This window comes from Perna viridis, chromosome 2, assembly GCF_037379345.1.
Source record: "Perna viridis isolate PV_CMFRI_1.1 ecotype Kerala chromosome 2, ASM3737934v1, whole genome shotgun sequence".
Lineage (NCBI taxonomy): Eukaryota > Metazoa > Mollusca > Bivalvia > Mytilida > Mytilidae > Perna > Perna viridis.
This window is the reverse complement of record NC_142446.1, coordinates 10,649,857-10,670,209: the sequence shown is the minus strand read 5'-3', so window position 1 is coordinate 10,670,209 and position 20,353 is coordinate 10,649,857. Positions and strand designations below refer to the sequence as shown.

Sequence of the window (20,353 nt, the reverse complement as noted above, 5' to 3'; positions counted from 1 at the left end):
TTTGGCTATAAATTTAGTTTTACTGAATGGAATTCAAGAATTTAAATTGATTTCTATAGAAGAATAAAAGTGCTTATGATTGATTTAAAGTTTTTCGGAAAATATAAAAAATTAAAGCGAAAATCTTGACAGAACTTTTTCTGACAAGAAAATGGCGATAAAAAGAGGGACATGTCAATATTTATAAAAATGTGTCATGTCTGTCAAATAAAATTAACTTATTCTTAACGCTTATAGTCATAGGCACATTTTGATATAAACAATATTTCATTTTGAGTCAGTTAAAGTGGAAAAATCTTGACAGGACGGACTGTTTCGCGAAGGTACGGTAACAAATCATAATACTTGAAAATAACCTCATGTCTGTCAAATATCGTCAACATATCCTTAAAGCTTAAACTTTTTGCTATATTTTGAAATATATTTTGTTGAAGTATGTTCAGAAATAAATTCAAAATCTTGACTTTTTGCAACCGGGAGTTTTCAATTTCTTATCGGATGTGGGAACAAACAAAATTATTTTTTAACTATAAATGTCTGTCAAACAATATTTACATATTCTTAAAGCCTATAATTAACGGTACATTTTGATACAAAAGTATTTGATTTTTTTTAGTCAGTTTAAGGGGAAATATCTTGACAGGACGGGCTCTTTGTGTTACGTGATTTGTGCAGGTCTTTACGGGGGTATTGTAACAGGACATAAAATATTTGAATTTCATTTAAATGTGTGTCAAAAATAATTATCATATTCTTGAAGCTTATATTTTTTGTTATATTTTGATGTATATATATTTCCCCCTTTAGCTAATTGGAACTACTTGGACTTTCTCCTAACGCAGTGTAAGAGAAATAGCCGAGTAGTTCCGAACGCCGAGTCGGAACATCACTCAAGGATACAAGAGCGCAATTCTGTATGGGGGTCCTCACTTCCACTAGGTCTCAGCCTTGTATTCTTTGACCCATAGACTTCTATAGTATACCTTAAATTTTCATGATTTTTAAAAAAATACACAAGGAGTTTCAATCTAACTTTTAACCATGTTTTTCAATTAAGGAAATGTCAAAAATAAATTTTAGGTCCATTTTAGAAAAAAGGCACGAACTTTGGTACACCAGGACAGGTCAAACTAAAAGTAGACTTTTCTACTTTCACTTTTATTTTGAGTTCATAAAATAGACCCCTTTTCTGAAGCATTATTTTTCATGAAATACTGTTTTTCCTCAAAAACAAGTTTATTGTGTCATAGCTTGATATTAACCCTGTACTTTTAATGAAACATTATAGCCATTTGCCAAGAAACAAAAACAGGAAGAGGCAAAAAGGAAGCGCACTATATTATTTAGCCTCCATGTTTTGACGTACACCCGCTCATGAATATGTAATACAAGACTATACAGTTACAATAAGGCGCACTGTTTCGCACACCAAGTTACCTGTCAAATTTTGTAAAACTTAAAATTAAAAGTTGAAATTTGGTGGATATATTGTTTAAATGTGGTGAAGAATTTATACATAGACAGATGTAATATATATAATGGTAAACAGCTATAATTTAAATGAAGAATGGTATCCGTGAGAATTGTGAGAGAATGAATGAAAAAGGGTCTTATTATTTTTACCCTTTTTCCACCTACTCCATGCATGCTTTCATCCTGTGCTAGTGTCTAAGTGCCTGATATTTTATAAAACAGTAATTGGCTGTTAGTTTTGGAAAGGCACTCCTGATTTGTACTAAAACTCACATGTCAGTAATATTTTTTTAGTATGTTACCATGGTTACAGGATTTTATAACAATAATCACTAAATTACTTATAAATGACTTGAACCTCCACACACCAAGAAATTTTTATGAGAAAACACTAGAAATTTCTGTGCGGACTGCCTCAGAACAGCTTTATTTCAACAAAATGAGAAATTTCAGAAATTACCTAACTGTATTGTACTACCTAAAATCTAAAAATAGATGCGGGTGATTTTTTTCTAATCTAACGCAATGTTGCTAAAATACACCCAAATTTTTAAAATTTTGAAATAAAAACCACCATATCATGTGGTTCAAAATTAAGGTTCAAAAAGGGGGATATACTTTTTCAAACATCAATTTTTCAGTAGCCACCCTAAGCCATAAGTGCTCCGTAAAATACACATATATGGGCTGCTAGCTTTCAAATTCGATACTTTTGGTTCCCTACTGTTCGTACAATTTTTTCATGAAAATATCTTTTTTATTATCCACCAATCGTGCACGTTTCTGTATTTTGCACCGGGCTGCATGTTGGGGATAAGAATCTGGCTGAAGGCACGAGACCGCAATTAATTTTCAAGTGCATTTCAATATACACATTTGAGCAGATTAAAAAAATTCCACCGGCGCAAACTGAATAAAACTTCTCTGGCCTAAAGATATGTACAAACAGGATTTTATATATAAATTGTAGAAAATTTTACCATCATTTTCTGAAATTAATACATATAATTCGGAGATGGGGTAAACATGACAAATGAACTGAGTTAAAAGTCCTAAATTTTAACCTTCTTCCACTGAACCAAATCACAACTTTTAGTCAGAATTGATTAATGAAAAAAAAAATCCCATGTAATTTTAACCTTTTTTCTACCAATTAGAGGCAAAACTTCAGCAAATAAGTTTCCAGTAAAAATATGAAAAAATGTGGAAGGTACCTACTACCAAAGTTGGAACTATACAACGAAAACCAAGGGGAATTAATTGTGTTCTCGTACCTGAATACCGAGGAGACATAATTGCGCTGTTGTAACCTTAACCTTTTCCGAGGAATACCATCAGAACTACTCGGACATTTCCAATTCTATGTAACGAGAAAGTATGAGAAATTCCGATTGTAGCTAATCAGGCGTCAGGTTGGTCTCACTAATTTGCATCAAGAGGCGAGGTGAAGTGACAAAAAGCATCAAGAAGTCTTAAAAAAATAAAATAAGATTCAAGAAGTCTTAAAAAATAAAATAAGATAAGGTGTAAAAGTAATCACAGGAACCAAAATTCTAGCAGAAATCGAAAGAATGTAATCCAGGGACAAAGGCCAGACATGGAAAACAGACAAACAGGACAAAGAACATAAAGTAACTAAAATAATACATACGAAGTAACAAAAGTAAATGAGCAACTCGGGACTCCACTAAAAACTGGGAGCATGGACCAGGTGCACTGATACGGTAAACGTCCTCTATGGCATTTTGGCTTGCCATAGTCCTCTGCTTTTCTAGAAACACCCGCAGAGTTGCTCAAGTCCGGGGAAGGGGAAAGAGGAAGAGAAAGCTATGACTTGTTTCCATGGTGCAAATTGATACACCGTAACGATCCAAGAGTTCATAAAACTTCTGTAGTGATGACTTCAAACTTGTAGCAACATAACCCTGTTCCAGAAGCCTAATTGTAAAAAGTCTAGCGCGATACAAAAAGTTACGGCAAAATCTGAGTTGTGATATGAAAACTCCATACGCAGGTGCTGAAGGAGTGTTGCCACAGATGAAAGGTGAGGTGACAATTCTGAATGAAAAGTCATCACGTTTGTCGTAAACTTTTGTCAATCGTTTTTCTTTACCATCGATCTCTAAGTGTAGATCAAGATATGATGGTGGTTTAGCCTTGAAGTCCTCAATCTCAATGTTCTGCAATAGCCTTTTATAACTGAAAGTTTTGGATGCAATAGGTGAAGTATAGGAATATGAAATAATCGATATTTATTAGTCCTTGAAATATGGGTGAATTTTGTTGGTTACGTTTTTGTGATGGAGGATGTTAGCCAAATAATTGCATCTATACCTTTAATAAACGGTAGTGGAAGAAATTATCGTTTTTTTTCATCGTGACCTATTTCACAAACTGGTTTAAAGAGTCTTTGGAAACCAATATCCAAAATAATGGCAACAAGTCTGTACAATGATGAGGTAGGTTCAGAAACAGGAGTGTCGAGACTTGTTTTGTAAAGAAAGTGTAGTAGAGTGAGAGGTATGTTCCTACATAACGTAATTAAAAAATGACCACATGTAATTATGAAATCACAGTGATATAAAATTGACAACACATCAACAAATGTGTATCTCATCACAGTTTCGGCGTTCCATAATAAAAGTTACGACGAAAAGATTAATTAAGGTGTGAAATAATGTAAAAGCGAAACAAAAAACAGGAAGCGTGTATTAGATTTTATTAGAACTATTGCATCCATCTATATGAAAATAAAACTGGCTGAATGGAAATGGTTCTTCGTGCATTTGGTAAAATGGTCCCTTTAAAACTGGAGATTTGGTTTGAAAACTGAGGTTTTTTTCAGGTTTATTTCGTGGCTTAACAAGTATAGGAAACCTCATGCATTAAGTTTTTCCTTAGAAAACTATACCTTAACTAGCGGTCTCGGGTTTGATCCTCGGTGGCGGAGTATAATTTTGTGAGTCGAATCATGCTCTCCCGTTACAATTGGCGCCTACTAAAAAACCACGGGGTTTGATTAACTAATGAGCTAGTGTAAGACTCTTTCGTGGTACGAAGACTCTTAAGATGGGGGAAATGTGACTGGACGGCCTACTTTGGTTTATGGATACATTCTTTAGCTGAATAGGTTTGTCGCTGGCTTGTCATCGATAGGTCTCAGTTCAATCTTCGGTGGCAGAGAATAATTTTGTGAATCAAATCATGCTCTTCCGCTGTATAACTAAATATAACATAGTCCCTGAAAGCAATTAATATTGATTTTTACATGATTTCTTTAAAAATTCGACATTTTTGTAACATCAAAAATAAAATTAAGGGTTCTGAAAGCAAACATGGTTACCGCAAGGAGTTAAATATAGTCTATGTATACTATAAAGATCCTTGCATGATTACAAGATTGAAGCAAAACTGAAAATTTTACGGTCGTCATCTTGACTTCATGAAACGTTACGATGTTTTCGTCAGCACCATAACCAATTTATCAACCGTGCTTCCCTTTCATCTATGTCAGGTGTTAACTTTTACGAGCAACTCGGAGGGAGAAAAACAGATGCAGCTCACCTTTCCTGTGCACCTGGTTCGTGCTTCCAGTTTCTAGTTGAATCTGGATTGCTCATTTACTTTTGTTTCTTTTATTATTATTATCATTATTATTATTATTCTACGTGTAAGTAATTTTTATTCTATCATGTTCTTTGTCTATTCTGTTTTAGTCATAACAATATAATGAGAATAGGAATGGTGTATATGTCATAGAGACAACAACCCCATCGGTATGAAATGTCAACCGAAGACCACCCATTGGTATTTAATGAACGACGATGAAATCCTCGTACCACAGGGCAGGCTGCAGCTGGCCCCCCAAAACATCACTATAAACAAGTACGGCGAAGGAGTTTTCCCTATATAAAATTATAAACCTTGCTTAAGTTCCGTTCGAATCCTGCATGGTTCCCTTTATTTTCCTCTATATTTGAGAATACACCATTCCCTTGAATTTTCATCGTGACTAATAAATTTAAAAAAAAAAATATCCTTCCCTTTTGGTATGTATAAATCAAATGTGAAGTATATAGGCTTTTAAGTTTATCGACTGTATATACAGAGAGATACAGAGAGGCACCGTTATTTTTGTACATTATGACATTCATTGTGAGAAAATTAACCAGTCCATGTAATCAAGGAGTTAAATTCTTTGGTGTAATATTGTAAAATTATTTTTCCGACGCAGTTGGTATAGTTTCGCTTTAGAACCTTTGACCCTAAAGACGCTCTTCTATGACAAAGCAAGTCACCTGATCGCAATCCTGTTTCCTGGTTGGCCAAATACTGATGACTTAGTGGCGTTCGAAAAAACTATCGAAAATTGCGTGTTATATTTCCTGAATGAATTGTAGAAAATTATAAGTAAAAGGAAGAAAAAAATTACTGCATCAGCTGTCTTTTTTTAAAAGATAGAACTTGTCTTATAGTCTTCTCTAAGTGCAGGCCAATCGATTTTTGAAGTATCACCAGTGACCTTGATTATACCAAAATTCAGGGTAGTATTAAACTCATAGTGCCAGGAGGGTGAGTCAACAATGTTCATAACCCCCTCAGTCAGATATATGGTGTAGATATATAATGAGGTGATCTTAATTGGGCAGTTCATCATTCATCCAATAATTGTGAAGGGTAGTGGGACAAGGAAGGAATGGACCAAAATATCACCAGCCGATTCTCTTATTTTTGTATTAAGTATAACATTTAGAGAAAAAGCATTGGTCGTCAGAGTAAATGTTTCAGTGATTTCCATGCTCAACTAACAATATTTTAGACGTATGTGTATTGAAACTGAGATGTACATGAGCAAAACTTTTCCAATGGGGCTCAAATATCAGGCCATGGAATGTTTTGTGTTTAATACCACTGGAAGTTAATTATTCATTTTTCTTGGGAAATGTACATCCACCCAATACTACTGAAGCATATTCCATAACTATCTTCCATAAAGATCAATTTGGGACCAGTAAGTTCTGTTTGAAATAAAAGATAATTCCTATTCAAATTAAAATATGTATGTTTTCTGAAAACTGCCAACAGTTTATAATTCTGGAGTAGGACTTTCAAAAGAGTCAACTGCCTAATATAACCCAAAAACCTTATTTAAAATAACTAAAACAATGACAGGGTGACACCATTATACAACTGAGAAAACAAAATGTTTATGGAATCATGTAAAAACACACAAAAATTATATCCACATGAAATTATCTTCCAATCCTTATTTGACTTTTAATTTAATAGAAAAATCATAAATATTAGAGCACATACATTTTTAATATACACATAAAAATCAGAATCCGTGTAAATGGCATCAAATCAACAGTGAGCAAAGAAAACCTCTGCTCCCCTCCCTGAAAAGCATATGATTAAAATACAGAAGTTTGATGTCATTTGAGCCTAAATTTAAATCATGCAATGTGACATACCTATATGAAGTTACTGTTAAAATATGAAATGGCTGTACAAGATAATTGCAAAGGGAACTGGTCTCCTTTGTCAACAAATGAAAAAGTCGATGCTTTGCATTAGGAAACCTTAAAAGTTATTCAGATAGAAATCCAAATAAGGAAGCGCACAAATAGCATCATATGGTAAGAATGTATGAAAGTTTTATTGAATTCCATTCAGTGGTAAGCCAGATTCAGAGAAGTTGAGAATGGAAACTGGGGATAGACGTACAAATGGATAAATAGACAGACAGCACGATCACTATATACACCCCTGCCTTTTAAAGCAAGGGGAATAATAAACAAGTAATAAGAATCTTCATCATTTTTTCTTATTCTTCTGTGATATCATTGTTTCTTATTCTTCTGTAATATGTTCAGAAATTTTCCTCTTGTCATCTCCCTTGCTGCAAGTAAAAATAAAATGAAAAATATATTATTAAAAAAAGGTTGCAAAATCAGATGTCCAGTATAATGATGGTTAAAAAAAAACATTTTCAAATTAAACTACCGGAGTACTTTAAAAACTTGCAAAGAAAGTGTTAAGAAAAACAAAAATCAAAAGAACGCATGGTAAGTAATAGTAAATGTCTTCATAAAGAATAGTTTTAGTCCAATTTAGACTTTTATATTTGATACTTGTAGTCTATTTTCAGCTATATCAAAAATCTTAATGTATAATTATCATGCATATCTCTATCTATTATAGTACATTTTGTTTGAGATGTCACAAAAAAAAGAAGATTCAACACCATAAACCTGTTTTCAACTAGGAAGCCATTTTTTTGATAAACATAATGGGCATAATTTTGAAACTGTAAATTTATATAAATTATTGCTTGAATCAATTATTGTATTTATCCGATTTTTGTTGAAAATATGAATTCAAATATTGCAATTTTTAAAAAAGAATCCTGCATCATTTATTGAGACCCTCCTCATACCATTTGCCAAGTTCTTCATCAATTCAAAGTTTATATCAATCTGTCATTATTTGCATAAGCCCACAAATCATCATTTTGGCGGTAACTCTTACACAACTTCAAACCAAAAAACTTACATGGACCTTATCATAAAAATAATTTCAACTGTTAAAGTTCATTATGGCTTTTAAGATCAAATAAAAAAATCTTTATTATTGGCCTTCCATGGGTAATAAATCTAATAAAGAGTTGTCAAAACTTTGACAGCATGATACCATATTTATTTGCAGTTGAATAAGTATAAAAAGCTATGAGCAATGCTCACTAAACTGATACTCCCATTCCCCATTTGATAATATGCACCTTTTAACATCCAACTTTATTTGGATCTAAAATGTAAAAAAGAGGGCACATAATGGTAATATTTAGTGAAGATTCCCTGAAAATTTCATTAAATTCCATTCAGTTGTGTAGAATGAATTATGGATAAGAGACGGGTACCTCACATCAGGGAATGCTTGAGTCCATGTTGCTGATGTAAGACCTACAAAAACTTCAGATCAAAATAAAAAATACAAGATCCACATATTCAATACTAAATAAGGATTCTGTTGAAGTTTCATGAAATTCCATTTATAGGCAAAGTAACAGATAAGATACCCCCACGTCAACAACACTCATAAATGACATAAGTATATGTTTTATTGTGTGAAACCCCCAAATTGATTTGGGTCAAAACCTAAAATATGAGGTCACAATAGGAATATTTAATTAAGATTCTTTGAAAGTTCCATTAAAAAGCATTCAGCAGTGTAGGAGTAACAGATAAGATATGGGTCACCCTCTGTGTAATGAAAGGAAGAAAGAAAGGATGGACATCCCTATCACTATATACCTTTGCAAGTTGGAGTATAAAAAGACATACTAAAGATGCTGGTGACCAAATTTTGGAAAAAACAACAGAGCAATGCTTTGAAGAATTTTAAGAGGTTAATGACAATGATGGACACAAAGCGATGAAAATAGCTCCCATGAACCTTGGTTAAAATAAAAAATTAAAATCACATAAAAATACCTTCATCAAGTCCTAACTGATAAGCCAGGTTCTGTAAACCACGAATCTTTTCCATCAATTGTGAGGTAGTTAAACTTCCAAATTCTGAAACGGAGAATATGGTGCTGTTAAATGTACAATACACAAGTATTTATTTAGAGTATAGAAAAAGACAAACTAAGTTCAACATTTTATAGAATGAATGAAAAGAAAAGTTTCCAATGCCAAATATGTTAACATATTTTTTTTAGAATTATGCCTAGTTATCTATTTCTTACCAAATTTGGTATTAATCATAAACAATCAGCTAAAATGTAGAAAATTTAAAGAGATGATAAATTCTTGTAGAAGATTAGTTTATTCATTTCACCAAAACCACTTTTCATGTTGTCCTACTAAATGTTCAGTATATATCTTTAACAGATACTATCTATCATGTGCAAACCAACATCTGCTTATTTCCAAAATGAAGAAATAAATGTACATGTTGGTTGCCATTTTATTACCAAGACCCAGTACCTTAAATATAATCTTAATCTTTGGAGAAAAAAAGTTAAGCAGTTCATGGAAATGCTAAATCACTTATCACATACAAGTATGATTAAATTTCAATAAATAAAGAAACTGGTATAGACTATAGAGGGTATGACAGGAAATATTTGTGAATATGTATTAAAGCAATGACTGTGTTACATAAAAGGAAGTTCTGTTAGATTGAAACTGAATGTTTGGTAGATTTTTAATTGTTACTCCAGATGTTCCATTTTTTAGCAAAAAAAATGGAAAATACCGATACATGCTGTATCATGTGATTTACATTTTGTTTTATAATACTGAATTATGATAATATGATATATCATACATGTATTTGACAAAATGAACTATTACTTACCTTGCAGCAGACCTATATCCTCATTTTCCAATTCTGACAACCATTTTGATGGAGTGTTTGCTCCAGATAATGGCTATAAGACAAAATTGTTTTAACTTTACCATGTATAAAGAATAATAGTGGCAGATATTCTATGCATTTCAGGAAAAGAAACTTTGATCAAACAAACAGTCCTTTATATTACACCAAGTAGCTGATCTGTATATATTTAATGTGCTAGCTATCAGAACCAAAACACTAAAGGAAACAAGTCACCCCAATGTGACCTTACCAGTTTTTACTCTATCTCTTATAAGTCCCTCACTTGGCAGAGAAGTAGTGACTACAGGCACTTTTGATATGATAGGGATCAAACCCACAACTACCTCCACTGGAGACAAGTCACATGACCACAGAGAAGATTGAATCAATTTGAAAGAGACTTATACTTCTACTATTAGTGTTCAAACTTTAAAAAATGTCACTTTGATCCCCTTTTAAATCCTTCCTTGGTCCCTTCATTTTGAATCAAACAAAATTATTAACTTATAAACTGTTTACATTTATTTTTGTATTACCGGTAGAAATTTCATCTCTACCAGTACTCATAAATAGCTGAAATGACAAATTTGTTTGTGTTATCAATTTCACGCCTTCCATTTTTCTCAATTCCTAATGAAAACCTATGTAAAAACTATAGAACATTTACAAAAATATGCCAATATGAACCAAGAAAATTTTCAAACAAGACCAATTACATATCTGGACCTGCCTCCTCCTCATCATCATCACTGAGCAAGTTCAATGCAATAGAATGGGTTATAAATTGTAGTACTAAATGATAGACCCTGTTGCTGAGAAAATGACTGAATTATCCATCTGCACCATGAAAACTGATTTATTCAACGGGTCATAGTTTTCCTTTCCTCGTTTGTCTAACCCAGACTTGACTTTGTATGAGCAACTTGGCGGGTGTTTCTAAAAAAGCAGAGGATGCTTACCCTACTGGTGGACCTAGTCCATGCTCCCAGTTTTTCATGGAGTCTGAGTTGCTCATTTGCTATTGTTACTTTGTATATGATTTTAGTTACTTTATGTTCTTTGTTGTGTATGACTGTTTTCCATGTCTGGTCTTTGTCCCTGGAGTACATTCTTTTGATTACCGCTATAACCTTGGTTCCCTTGAATACTCTTTAATTGGAAAATCGTCATAATAAATAATTGTCAAATTTCTTCATAATAGGAGAAGCATACTTTCAATACAGATGTAAACACAAAGCAAATTATGAATAAAATTGTCCCAAATTTCAATTATTTTTTAGTTAAAGATTACACAAAGGAGGTACCATCCACAAAATAGAGGAGAAAATGGCTATTAAGGTTCAACATGCTAAAAATGTAGGAAAAAATTTGTCAAATTTCTGTATAATAAAAGGCATACATTTTCAATATGTAATATATAAACACCATACACCAAGTTTGAAAAATATCAATTCTTTTTTTAGCTCACCTGGCCAAACGCCAGGTGAGCTATTGCCATCATTTGGCATCCGTCATCCATCACCATCATTAACAATTTTTCAAAACTTTTCTCCTCTGACACTACTTGACCAATCAGAACCAAACTTGGTATGAATGTTCTTAGGGTATCGTGCATGTGGGGATTTTTGTCATTGTTACTAAAAATAGACCATAGGGGTCAGACAGTAGTTTTTTGCATATATCTAATTTTAATTGCGATTAAATGTTTGACACAGGAAAAGAATTTTACCAGAATCACAGTGGTTCCATTTTGGACAGAGATAAAGATTCCTTACGAGGTAGGCACCTTTGGTACAATTTCAAAGACATCCTATCACTTTCACTCAAGTTATTATCTGTACAGCAGGAAAATACTTGTTCCAGACCCCTTTTGACTCATCACTCCTTATCAGTCTAAGTCACAGCATTCAAAATCAATCCCAGCCTTCCTTTTGTGGAATGGTACCTCATATAACAATTTAAAGAGATCTTTTCACTTTTACCCTTGTTATTATATGAACATCAGGAAAATGGTTGTTTCTGGATCTATTTTGACTCTTTATTTGTAAACAGTTCAAGTAATACCCCAAAAATCAATCCCAGACTTCCTTTGGTGGTATGGCATCCAAGGGTACAATTTCAAAGAGATTCTTTCATTTATAGTCAAGTTATTGTCAGGGCATCATGAAAAAACTTCATTTTGGCCTCTAATTCCTTAATGGTTGAAGTCCCAACCCCTTAAATGAATTCCAGTCTACCTTTTTGTGGTATGACACCTGGTGGTACAATTTCAAAGAGATTCTATTCAAGTTATTTTTCAGACATTATCTGTCTATGGACAATGACGATGAGAGCATGATATTATTATATGATGGCAATTATTTTGTAGTTGTTTAAAAAGGAATTTGGGTAAATTAACAAAAATGTTACAGCATATTTTCATTATACTACATGTTCATAGTTGTGTGTACATGTATTAAGACAGAAAGCGTATATAGAAAATACTACTTACACTTTTAGCTGCAGCAAATTCTGATACTCCTGGAACTACAATAAAAAAAAATACCAAGTAAGCAAAACAGTAATGCAATCAACACCAGTAAATTCCATCCATAATTAAATTATAAAATCATACAAGGAATTGTTTTTAAAATGAGATTTTAAGAATTTCTATGTAATCTTTAAGCATAAAAAATGCCTAAACTTTGTTATTGTACAATGTAATAAGTTAGAATATTAAGTATTAGGTACACAAAAGCATTATACAAATATAATAAAGGGTCTATTATTGCCCTAATATTTTTTGTTTATATTAAAAAAAAAATAGAAACTTCGGCACTGAAGAAAAAAAGGCAGGATAGAAAATTTGATCCTAGTCCCCAATAAAAATCAAATGGTTGCTCTGTAAAAATTCACCATGAGATTTAGGAGAAGATGTAGAATAACAAGAGGCTCCAAGGCGCCTGAATCATTTAGCTTGTTAAATGTTTGCCTTTAAAGGACAATAAATTAAAAAAGGTATTGTCCAACAATTTTAACTCAAGTAGACTTTGGTTGGACTTATAATAAGGATCAACAGAAAGTTTCTTTCTTTCTATCATAGTTTTCAAGATATTGGCTGAAAACTGTAAAAAAAACACGTCATTTTTCACCTTTCAAGTGCAATAAATCTTACAATAAACCGCCTAACAACATTGACCCCTTGAAGACTTTAGTAGGCCTTTTATGATAAGGATCATTTCAGCAATTGAAAGAATCGAAAGAACAGTTTTATGACCCCTTTGTTATATTTATGGTCACGACAGCCATGTTTTTGACGGATCACAAATCCCTAACTCAGTTCTATGCAGGATACCCCAAGGAATATACTTACCAAGTTTGGTTCCAATTGGTCAAGTAGTGTCAGAGGAGAAGAGTTTTGAAAATGACAAGGGATGAGGGACGCCAAGTTAACCACATGGCCTTCCGCAAAGTGAGCTGAAAACTTTGGAAAAGAGCAATAACTCCAACATGGCTTAACAGATTAAAACGAAAATTATAATGCAAATAGATCTCATTATCCTGAACATTTTCATCCCAAGTCAGAATTTGGCTAAACTTTATCAAAAATCCCAACATCAGTTCTATGCAGGATACCCTAAGGAACATTCATACCAAATTTATTTCCAATTGGTCAAGTAATGTCAGAGGAGATTTTTTTGAAGTAAAACTATTAAAATGAGCAAAAATAACGTCAAAAAGGGCAATAGCTCCAACATGGCTAATTAGTTTAAAACAAAAATTTGACCACAGACAGATCTCATCATGTTGAACACTTTTACAGTCAGAACTTTGCTTAACCTTACAGTTTTGGAGTTATATGTGAAAAACTTATCAACGGATCAAAAATCCCCACACCAGTCCTATGTGGGATATCCCAAGAAACATCCATACCAAGTTTGGTTCTAACTAGTCAAGCAGTGTCAGAGAAAAGGAGTTTTGAAAAATTGTTAACGACATCCGACAATGATGACGGATGCCAAGTGATGGCAATAGCTTACTTGGCCTTTGGCAAGGTGAGCTAAATAAGGGTTTCCCAAAAAGTTTATCCCAGATTTGTCTCATGAAAAAGAGATGCATAATGAGTACCTATTCCTGAGACAATGGTCAAGTCCATAGAAATCCTTTTTTTTTTATCAAATACCAAAAAGGATGGCTGCAAATACATCTGTCATCACATTGAACATGCCTACTAAATGTCATAAGAATCCATCAAGTACATTGTATAAACAGAAGATTGAATTTTTTCACTGTTATATCTTGGATTGTTATCTTGTTTTTTTCTGTTTTCATATTAAGTACCAGTCCACTTATATCTCCCACACTATGAATGGTAAAGTGATAATGATAATCATTTCTTTATTCAGATCTGCACTTTTTAGAAATCAAACATTTGTCTCTCACTAAAACCAACCAAATAAAACCAAATCAAGAACAATAACTTTTTAAAAAAATGCCAATTTCATGTACAATCTAAATAATTTTTATCCCAAAAGCGCAACAACCAAATGAAAAACTAAGACTATGTGTAGTTATGTAAACAAGAAATAAAACTGAATTTGATGAGTTTTTGATATGCATGAATCACCTTCTGTCTGATTTTCATAAAAAATGATACTTAAATGTATACTGTTCATACTCTGTTCTGGCCATAGGTCTGGAGATGCTCTGTCTAACTTCTCAAAGCTCATTAGATCAGGATCTTCTACAATACACATATATACAAACCATTACAATAATCAAACAAATAATGAGACTCTAATAAACAAAAAAACAAATGTCCTACCATTAATATCATTGACTCAGTCTGTTAATCTGTTGGTCATCATGATAAATTACAACTTGATCTAAATCCTGAGAAAGAGGACTGGTTCATATATCCTGTAGAAAATTTCTATTAGTAGTTCTACAAATGTATCCACAAGTATATTGTATTATCATGAATTCATTGTAATATATACCAGTAAATGATTATGAAAAAAAATCTAAAATTTTTTCCTGCTGAAAATAGCATATGACTAGGTCACTTTTTAAGATATATGTAGGTGTACATGAGATTTATTTTGAGATTATGTAGAATGTAAGATAAAATTTATCCTTTTGATGAATAAATATAGCATGCTGGTTAGAATGGAAATTGTCCCATTGGATGAAATTATTCTACATGCATATTTTCCTTCATCAAGTGTGATAAGTTTTCAGTGGTAATTTAGTTATTACTGTTTATAATGCTATGATGAAAAAAGTATCTTCCGTTACAAAAAAAAAATTCTTGTCATAACTACATATATAATATCTTAGGGACCATCCATAAATACGTGAAATTTTATCCTATGAGATTACTTTTCTCTATAATCAAATTTACAACATTTATCTAACAGGAAGTGTAATAGCCCATGAGTTGCAAGTGTGTTTCAAAACAGCAATTGAAAAGTTCAAACACCACTTTTTCAAAAATGATTTAAGCCCAAAACCAATTTTAGTAGTGGATAGCAAAATGATAGATTCACATTAAGACAAGAGGGTCCCAGGAGCTTAAATCCCTCACCTGGTTCATATTTAGCGTTTCAAGGGCAATAACTGTTAACAAGGCATTGTATGACAATTTTAACCATATGTAGCTTTTAGTAGGCCTTATGAGGATAATTTCATCCATTGAAAGTTTTTTCTATTTATTATAGTTTTTAGGATATTGGCTAACAACTGCAGAAAAATGTAATTGCGATGGTTTCCAACTATCCAGTTTTTACCCTGATACTGCCATTTTTAATACGGACTTTCCTTTTGAATACTGCTGAGATTTTATAAGTTTTGTTAAAACCCTTTCATCCTACAATTTTGACCCAATTTAGACTTAAGGGTGCATTATACAGTTACATTAAGGGGCACACCAAGTTACCTGTCAAATTTTGTAAAACTTAAAATTAAAAGTTGAAATTTGATGGATATATTGTTTTAATGTAGTTAAGCATTTATACATAGACAGATGTAATATATGTAATGGTTAACAGCTGTAATTTAAATGAAGAATGGTATCTGGAACGTTTCTGTCTCCTGTCTTATTAGGTTTGCTCCTCAGCATCAGGTGGCTGATTTGCAAAATACCTCATTTCGCATGAACTTTTGGAACTAAAATAGCAGGAGAATGAATCGAAAAGGGTCTTATTATTTCTACCCTTTTTCCACCTACTCCATGCATGCTTTCATCCTGTGGTAGTGTCTAAGTGCCTGATATTTTATAAAACATAGTATTTGGCTGTCAGTTTTGGAAAGGCACCCCTGATTTGTACTAAAACTCAGTAATATTTTTTCAGTATGTTACCATGGCTACTGGATTTTATAACAATAATCACTCAATTACTTATAAATGACTTGAACCTCCACACACCAAGGATTTCAAAAATATGCACTTTTTTATGACAAAACACTGGAAATTTCGGTGTGGACTGCCTCAAAACAGCTTTATTTCAACAAAATGAGACCAAATTTTCAAAAATGACCTAACCGTATTGTACTACCTAAATTGTAGGGCTTATCATAAGGATTGTATCTTTATATGGAAGATTTTCTATCTTTTATATTTTTGAAGATACTGGCAGAAAACGGCAAAAAAACTCATTTTCCCCTGTCAAGGGCAATAACTCTAACAAGTTGTTCTACAACTTTTACCCAAGTTACATTTCTAGACATTTGAAATCTAATCACAAGCATTATTTCATCAATTGAAATTTTTTTATCAATTACAGTTATGATGTTAGCCAAAAATAACAAAAAAAACATCATTTTTTTGCCTTTCAAGGGCAATAACTCAAACAAGCATTAGTCCAACGATTTTGACCCAATGAAAACTTTTGTAGGACTAATCATAAGGATAATTTCATTGACCAAAAATTTGTTTCTATCTAATTTAGTTTTCAAGGTACATGTATTGACTGAAAACCACCAAAAAAAACCCATGATTTTCTGCATTTCAAGGATAATAACCGGAACAAGGAGTCATCTGACAAATTTGACCAACTGGAGACTTTTGTAGGCCTTATCATAAGGACCACTTCATCACTGAAAATTTTTTTCTACATATTCTAATTTTCAAGATATTAACTTGAAACTACAAAAAACTGTCATATTTCATCTTTCAAGGCCAACAACTCTAACAAGACCTCTGACAATTTCAGTCTTTGCCTTATAAATTTCAGACAACAACCCCAAGCTAAAAAATTGTCATTTACTTACATAGTAATCATTGGCATGTTAGCCAAATTCTGCAAGTCCACCAACATGTTTAACAGCCATGACTGTCAGGCTGGTGGTAAATTTTGAAGACTGCCATTTGGACCCAATCGAGAGTTTTGTAGGTCTTATCATAACGATCATTTCATCAATTGAAAGTTTGTTTCTATTATAGTTTTCGAGATATTGGCTGATAACTGCAAAAAATTTCAAGGCCAATAACTCAACAAGGAGTCACCACACAACTTTTGTATTATGTGGACTTTTATAGAGCTCTTCAAGTCAAAGAAGGAGAGTCACATTTATTTTCCAGTATTTCTTACAGTTTTTGAGATATATGTAGAAATTAGTGACTTGACCCCTGTAGTCTAGAAATACAATGTAGGAACAGTGGCCATGTTTTTATGCTTTATCTATATAATCAATATAATTTTTAATGTAGATACCCTAGGGACTGTCACATCTAGGTCATGAATATCAAATAGACTGTATGCCATTCAAAATCTAACAGACCTCATATATACACAGGTTGGTGAAAATCCATACTAAAATGCATGCATACATGTGAACCTCCCACCAGGAAACCAAAGTCTCATTTAAGAATAAAAATTGTAAAAAAAGTGAATGTCCAAAGACTGATATCCACTAATATCTGGTAAAAGTGTACTTAAATGCATATTATCAAGGCTGCATATTTGATAGGAAGAATACAAGTCTATTGATTTTACAGCCTCTCAATGAGGAAATGACAGTGATAGCAGAAGCAACCTTCTGTAGACTGCACCTTATTAGACCTTTTGTGTAAACTGCAGAGTATTGATATACATTTCTGTTAGAGTAATTCTTTTGTCCTACAAAAAGGTGAAGCCCTACCTAGCCAAATCATATGACATGGATGTTTATCCACAACCCTGCAGTAGTCCTCCTCAGCCTGATTTTTTTCTTAATTCCTAAAAAAACTCTATAATAGAAAACTTACCATGTAAAATACAATGTAGATGTTGAGCTAATGACGAAACAATGAACTATTGCATTGCTGTATCATTGGACATTGGACGTATTGTATTATCTGTAAATTGTACTGGACTATGCTTTATCCAATAAACTACCCATAATTTGAATTTGAATATCCTGACAGAGTTTATATTATATAATGACTGGAAACATGCAAATGTCTATCCTGCATTTTTTACTTCCAAAAATTACAAGCTAAGCCTACTTTCTATCATGATTCAAAATGTCAACAAGACAGGGTTTCTCGTGGAAAATGATCCAAACTTTAATAAAAAATGTAATTTTTGTAGGAAATATGGTATAAGCATACAGAAAAATGATTCCAGAATGTAATAAGGTAGGTGTGACATGCACAATTTCAACTTGAAGTAGTTACAAGTGGTTGAAGGGCGGTATTCCACAGTACCGCCGAATCTTTTTGTATGGCACATCGTTCTGACCCCAACCCGACATATCAATATTCAAATAAAAAAGTGGAGCATTGCAGGGTCAGAGGAAATTTGGATTATTCATAGGGATGTAACCCACAAATAACTGACAACCTGGTTGGCGGTCTCATTGGGGAAAGAGAAAACAGTTATCATTTTTCTCGTAAACTGAAACTATTTTCACTTCAATAAGTATCTGGCCACAGCGCTACAAAACTAGAAAAATTACTTAAGTAACTACTGTTCTTTGCACAATTTATCTATGTAAATAGAAAAATTGTGCAAAGAACAGTAATAGTAGACATTTGTTGTTAAAACTGTAAATGAGATGAAGAATAATCAAATGAAGGTTGAGAGAACAATATGTGAAAGCTGTTTTCTAAAGATGTCTACTTGTTCATGCTTCATGTTTAACGCATGCACCAGGAAGTAACCACTTAAACTTAGATGGTTTACTGGAAAACTTAAAGAAGATGAAGACTCTACTGTACATATACTACAGCAATGCTAAAGGTTGTTTGGCAAGCCATTTTCTGACTGGTGCTATCCTAACATATGGAGGAACAGAATTCAAACCTCTTACATTGTATATAGGTGTACAGTACATACATTTTGTACATTGCAGCAGCCCTCCCCGTGCAGGTTTCGGGTGTTAAAAGAATAGGCCTGCAGCAGCGCTAAGCTTGTTGTTTAAGGCAACTAAATAGTGCCCAGAACCTTAGCCGGGGGCTAGGGCGCTCTGCCCACAGAGCAACTGGGATATGTGCCCCAGGTGGTTGAATGGGGTACCCCTGGCGTGTTACATGCTGGGGTTGTCAGGCTGTAATACAGAAAACCTGACCGCAAATCATAGTGGTGCACCGTGTTGGGAAAGATGCCATGTTCCTCGCACGTTAAAGAACCCTACTGTGGTATTCTCCCGGAGTAGGAACCATAGGGCTCCCCCACAAAAGGATAAATTGCCCGACCCTACCCACCTCTCCCTATTTCCAGTGGCAATCAAAATTTGTCGACCCCATTGTCCTTGTGTCCCATCCCTTTTTATTCATTGTATGTTCATTTTATCATCCATTTCATGTTCACCGTCTGAATATAGCTGAAATATTGCTGCTCGGACGTTAAACCCCAACAAACAAACAAAACATACATTGCAGCTTGAACGATGAGTTGATCAATATAGGTACTGCAATCATTTGTATCAGACAGTGGAAAGAGATTATTAATTTGAATATTCGAGTAATGTTGTTCATGAATCAAAGGTTTACAACCCTGAATATCGAATAAGAAGTGATAACTTCAAATTACCCGCATTTGTTGTTGACATTTCGCTTCTGGGTGACTAAATGACGAAAAATTTCCGGTATGAAAAATCCGGATGGGTGGTCTTGTGAACCCGGTTGGATATTCAACTGAACGTTAATTGCATTTTACATTCGATCAATCAAGTAATATAATTACAAATATAATTATGTACACAGTCTAAAAGATAGATTGCTGATATCATTTGGTAACATATTTGTCGTAGCTGCTAAATTTACTCCACACAAGAAGAGTAAAACCAGTACTTTGACTTTTTAACCTGACACTGTCACACACAGCGAATGAACCTATTCAAAACACGAATGACGCGCGATGTTGCTTTATCGTACATATCTGCATCTTTTGGTAAGAACAGACGTTTAACAACTTATTCACTGTATGTTTTATTAACAACTTAGCCTCCATGTTACTGTGTAGTACTTAATTGTTACCCGTTTGATTACATCGAATTCCAAGAATGTGCTTTATATAACTTCATGATTTGT

General features: G+C 33.2%; 1 protein-coding gene across 2 annotated transcripts; it reads right to left on the bottom strand.

Annotated features, from left to right (window-relative positions):
- Nucleotides 1-6,725: 6,725 nt before the first annotated feature.
- LOC148623606 (protein lin-52 homolog) lies at nucleotides 6,726-19,896 on the bottom strand. Of its 2 annotated transcripts, none has more exons than XM_088565538.1 (6): nucleotides 19,854-19,896; nucleotides 14,516-14,581; nucleotides 12,350-12,384; nucleotides 9,838-9,910; nucleotides 8,967-9,050; nucleotides 6,726-7,375 (listed from the first exon to the last, which is right to left on the bottom strand). In XM_088565538.1, exons 1-6 carry the CDS (start codon nucleotides 19,870-19,872, stop codon nucleotides 7,317-7,319), a joined length of 336 nt encoding a protein of 111 aa, XP_088421664.1. In that variant the 5' UTR covers nucleotides 19,873-19,896; the 3' UTR covers nucleotides 6,726-7,316. The 2 variants fall into 2 exon arrangements, with proteins under 2 accessions (XP_088421664.1, XP_088421663.1); XM_088565537.1 differs by lacking the exon at nucleotides 6,726-7,375 and adding an exon at nucleotides 7,433-8,435.
- Between the last annotated feature and the right edge of the window lie 457 nt (nucleotides 19,897-20,353).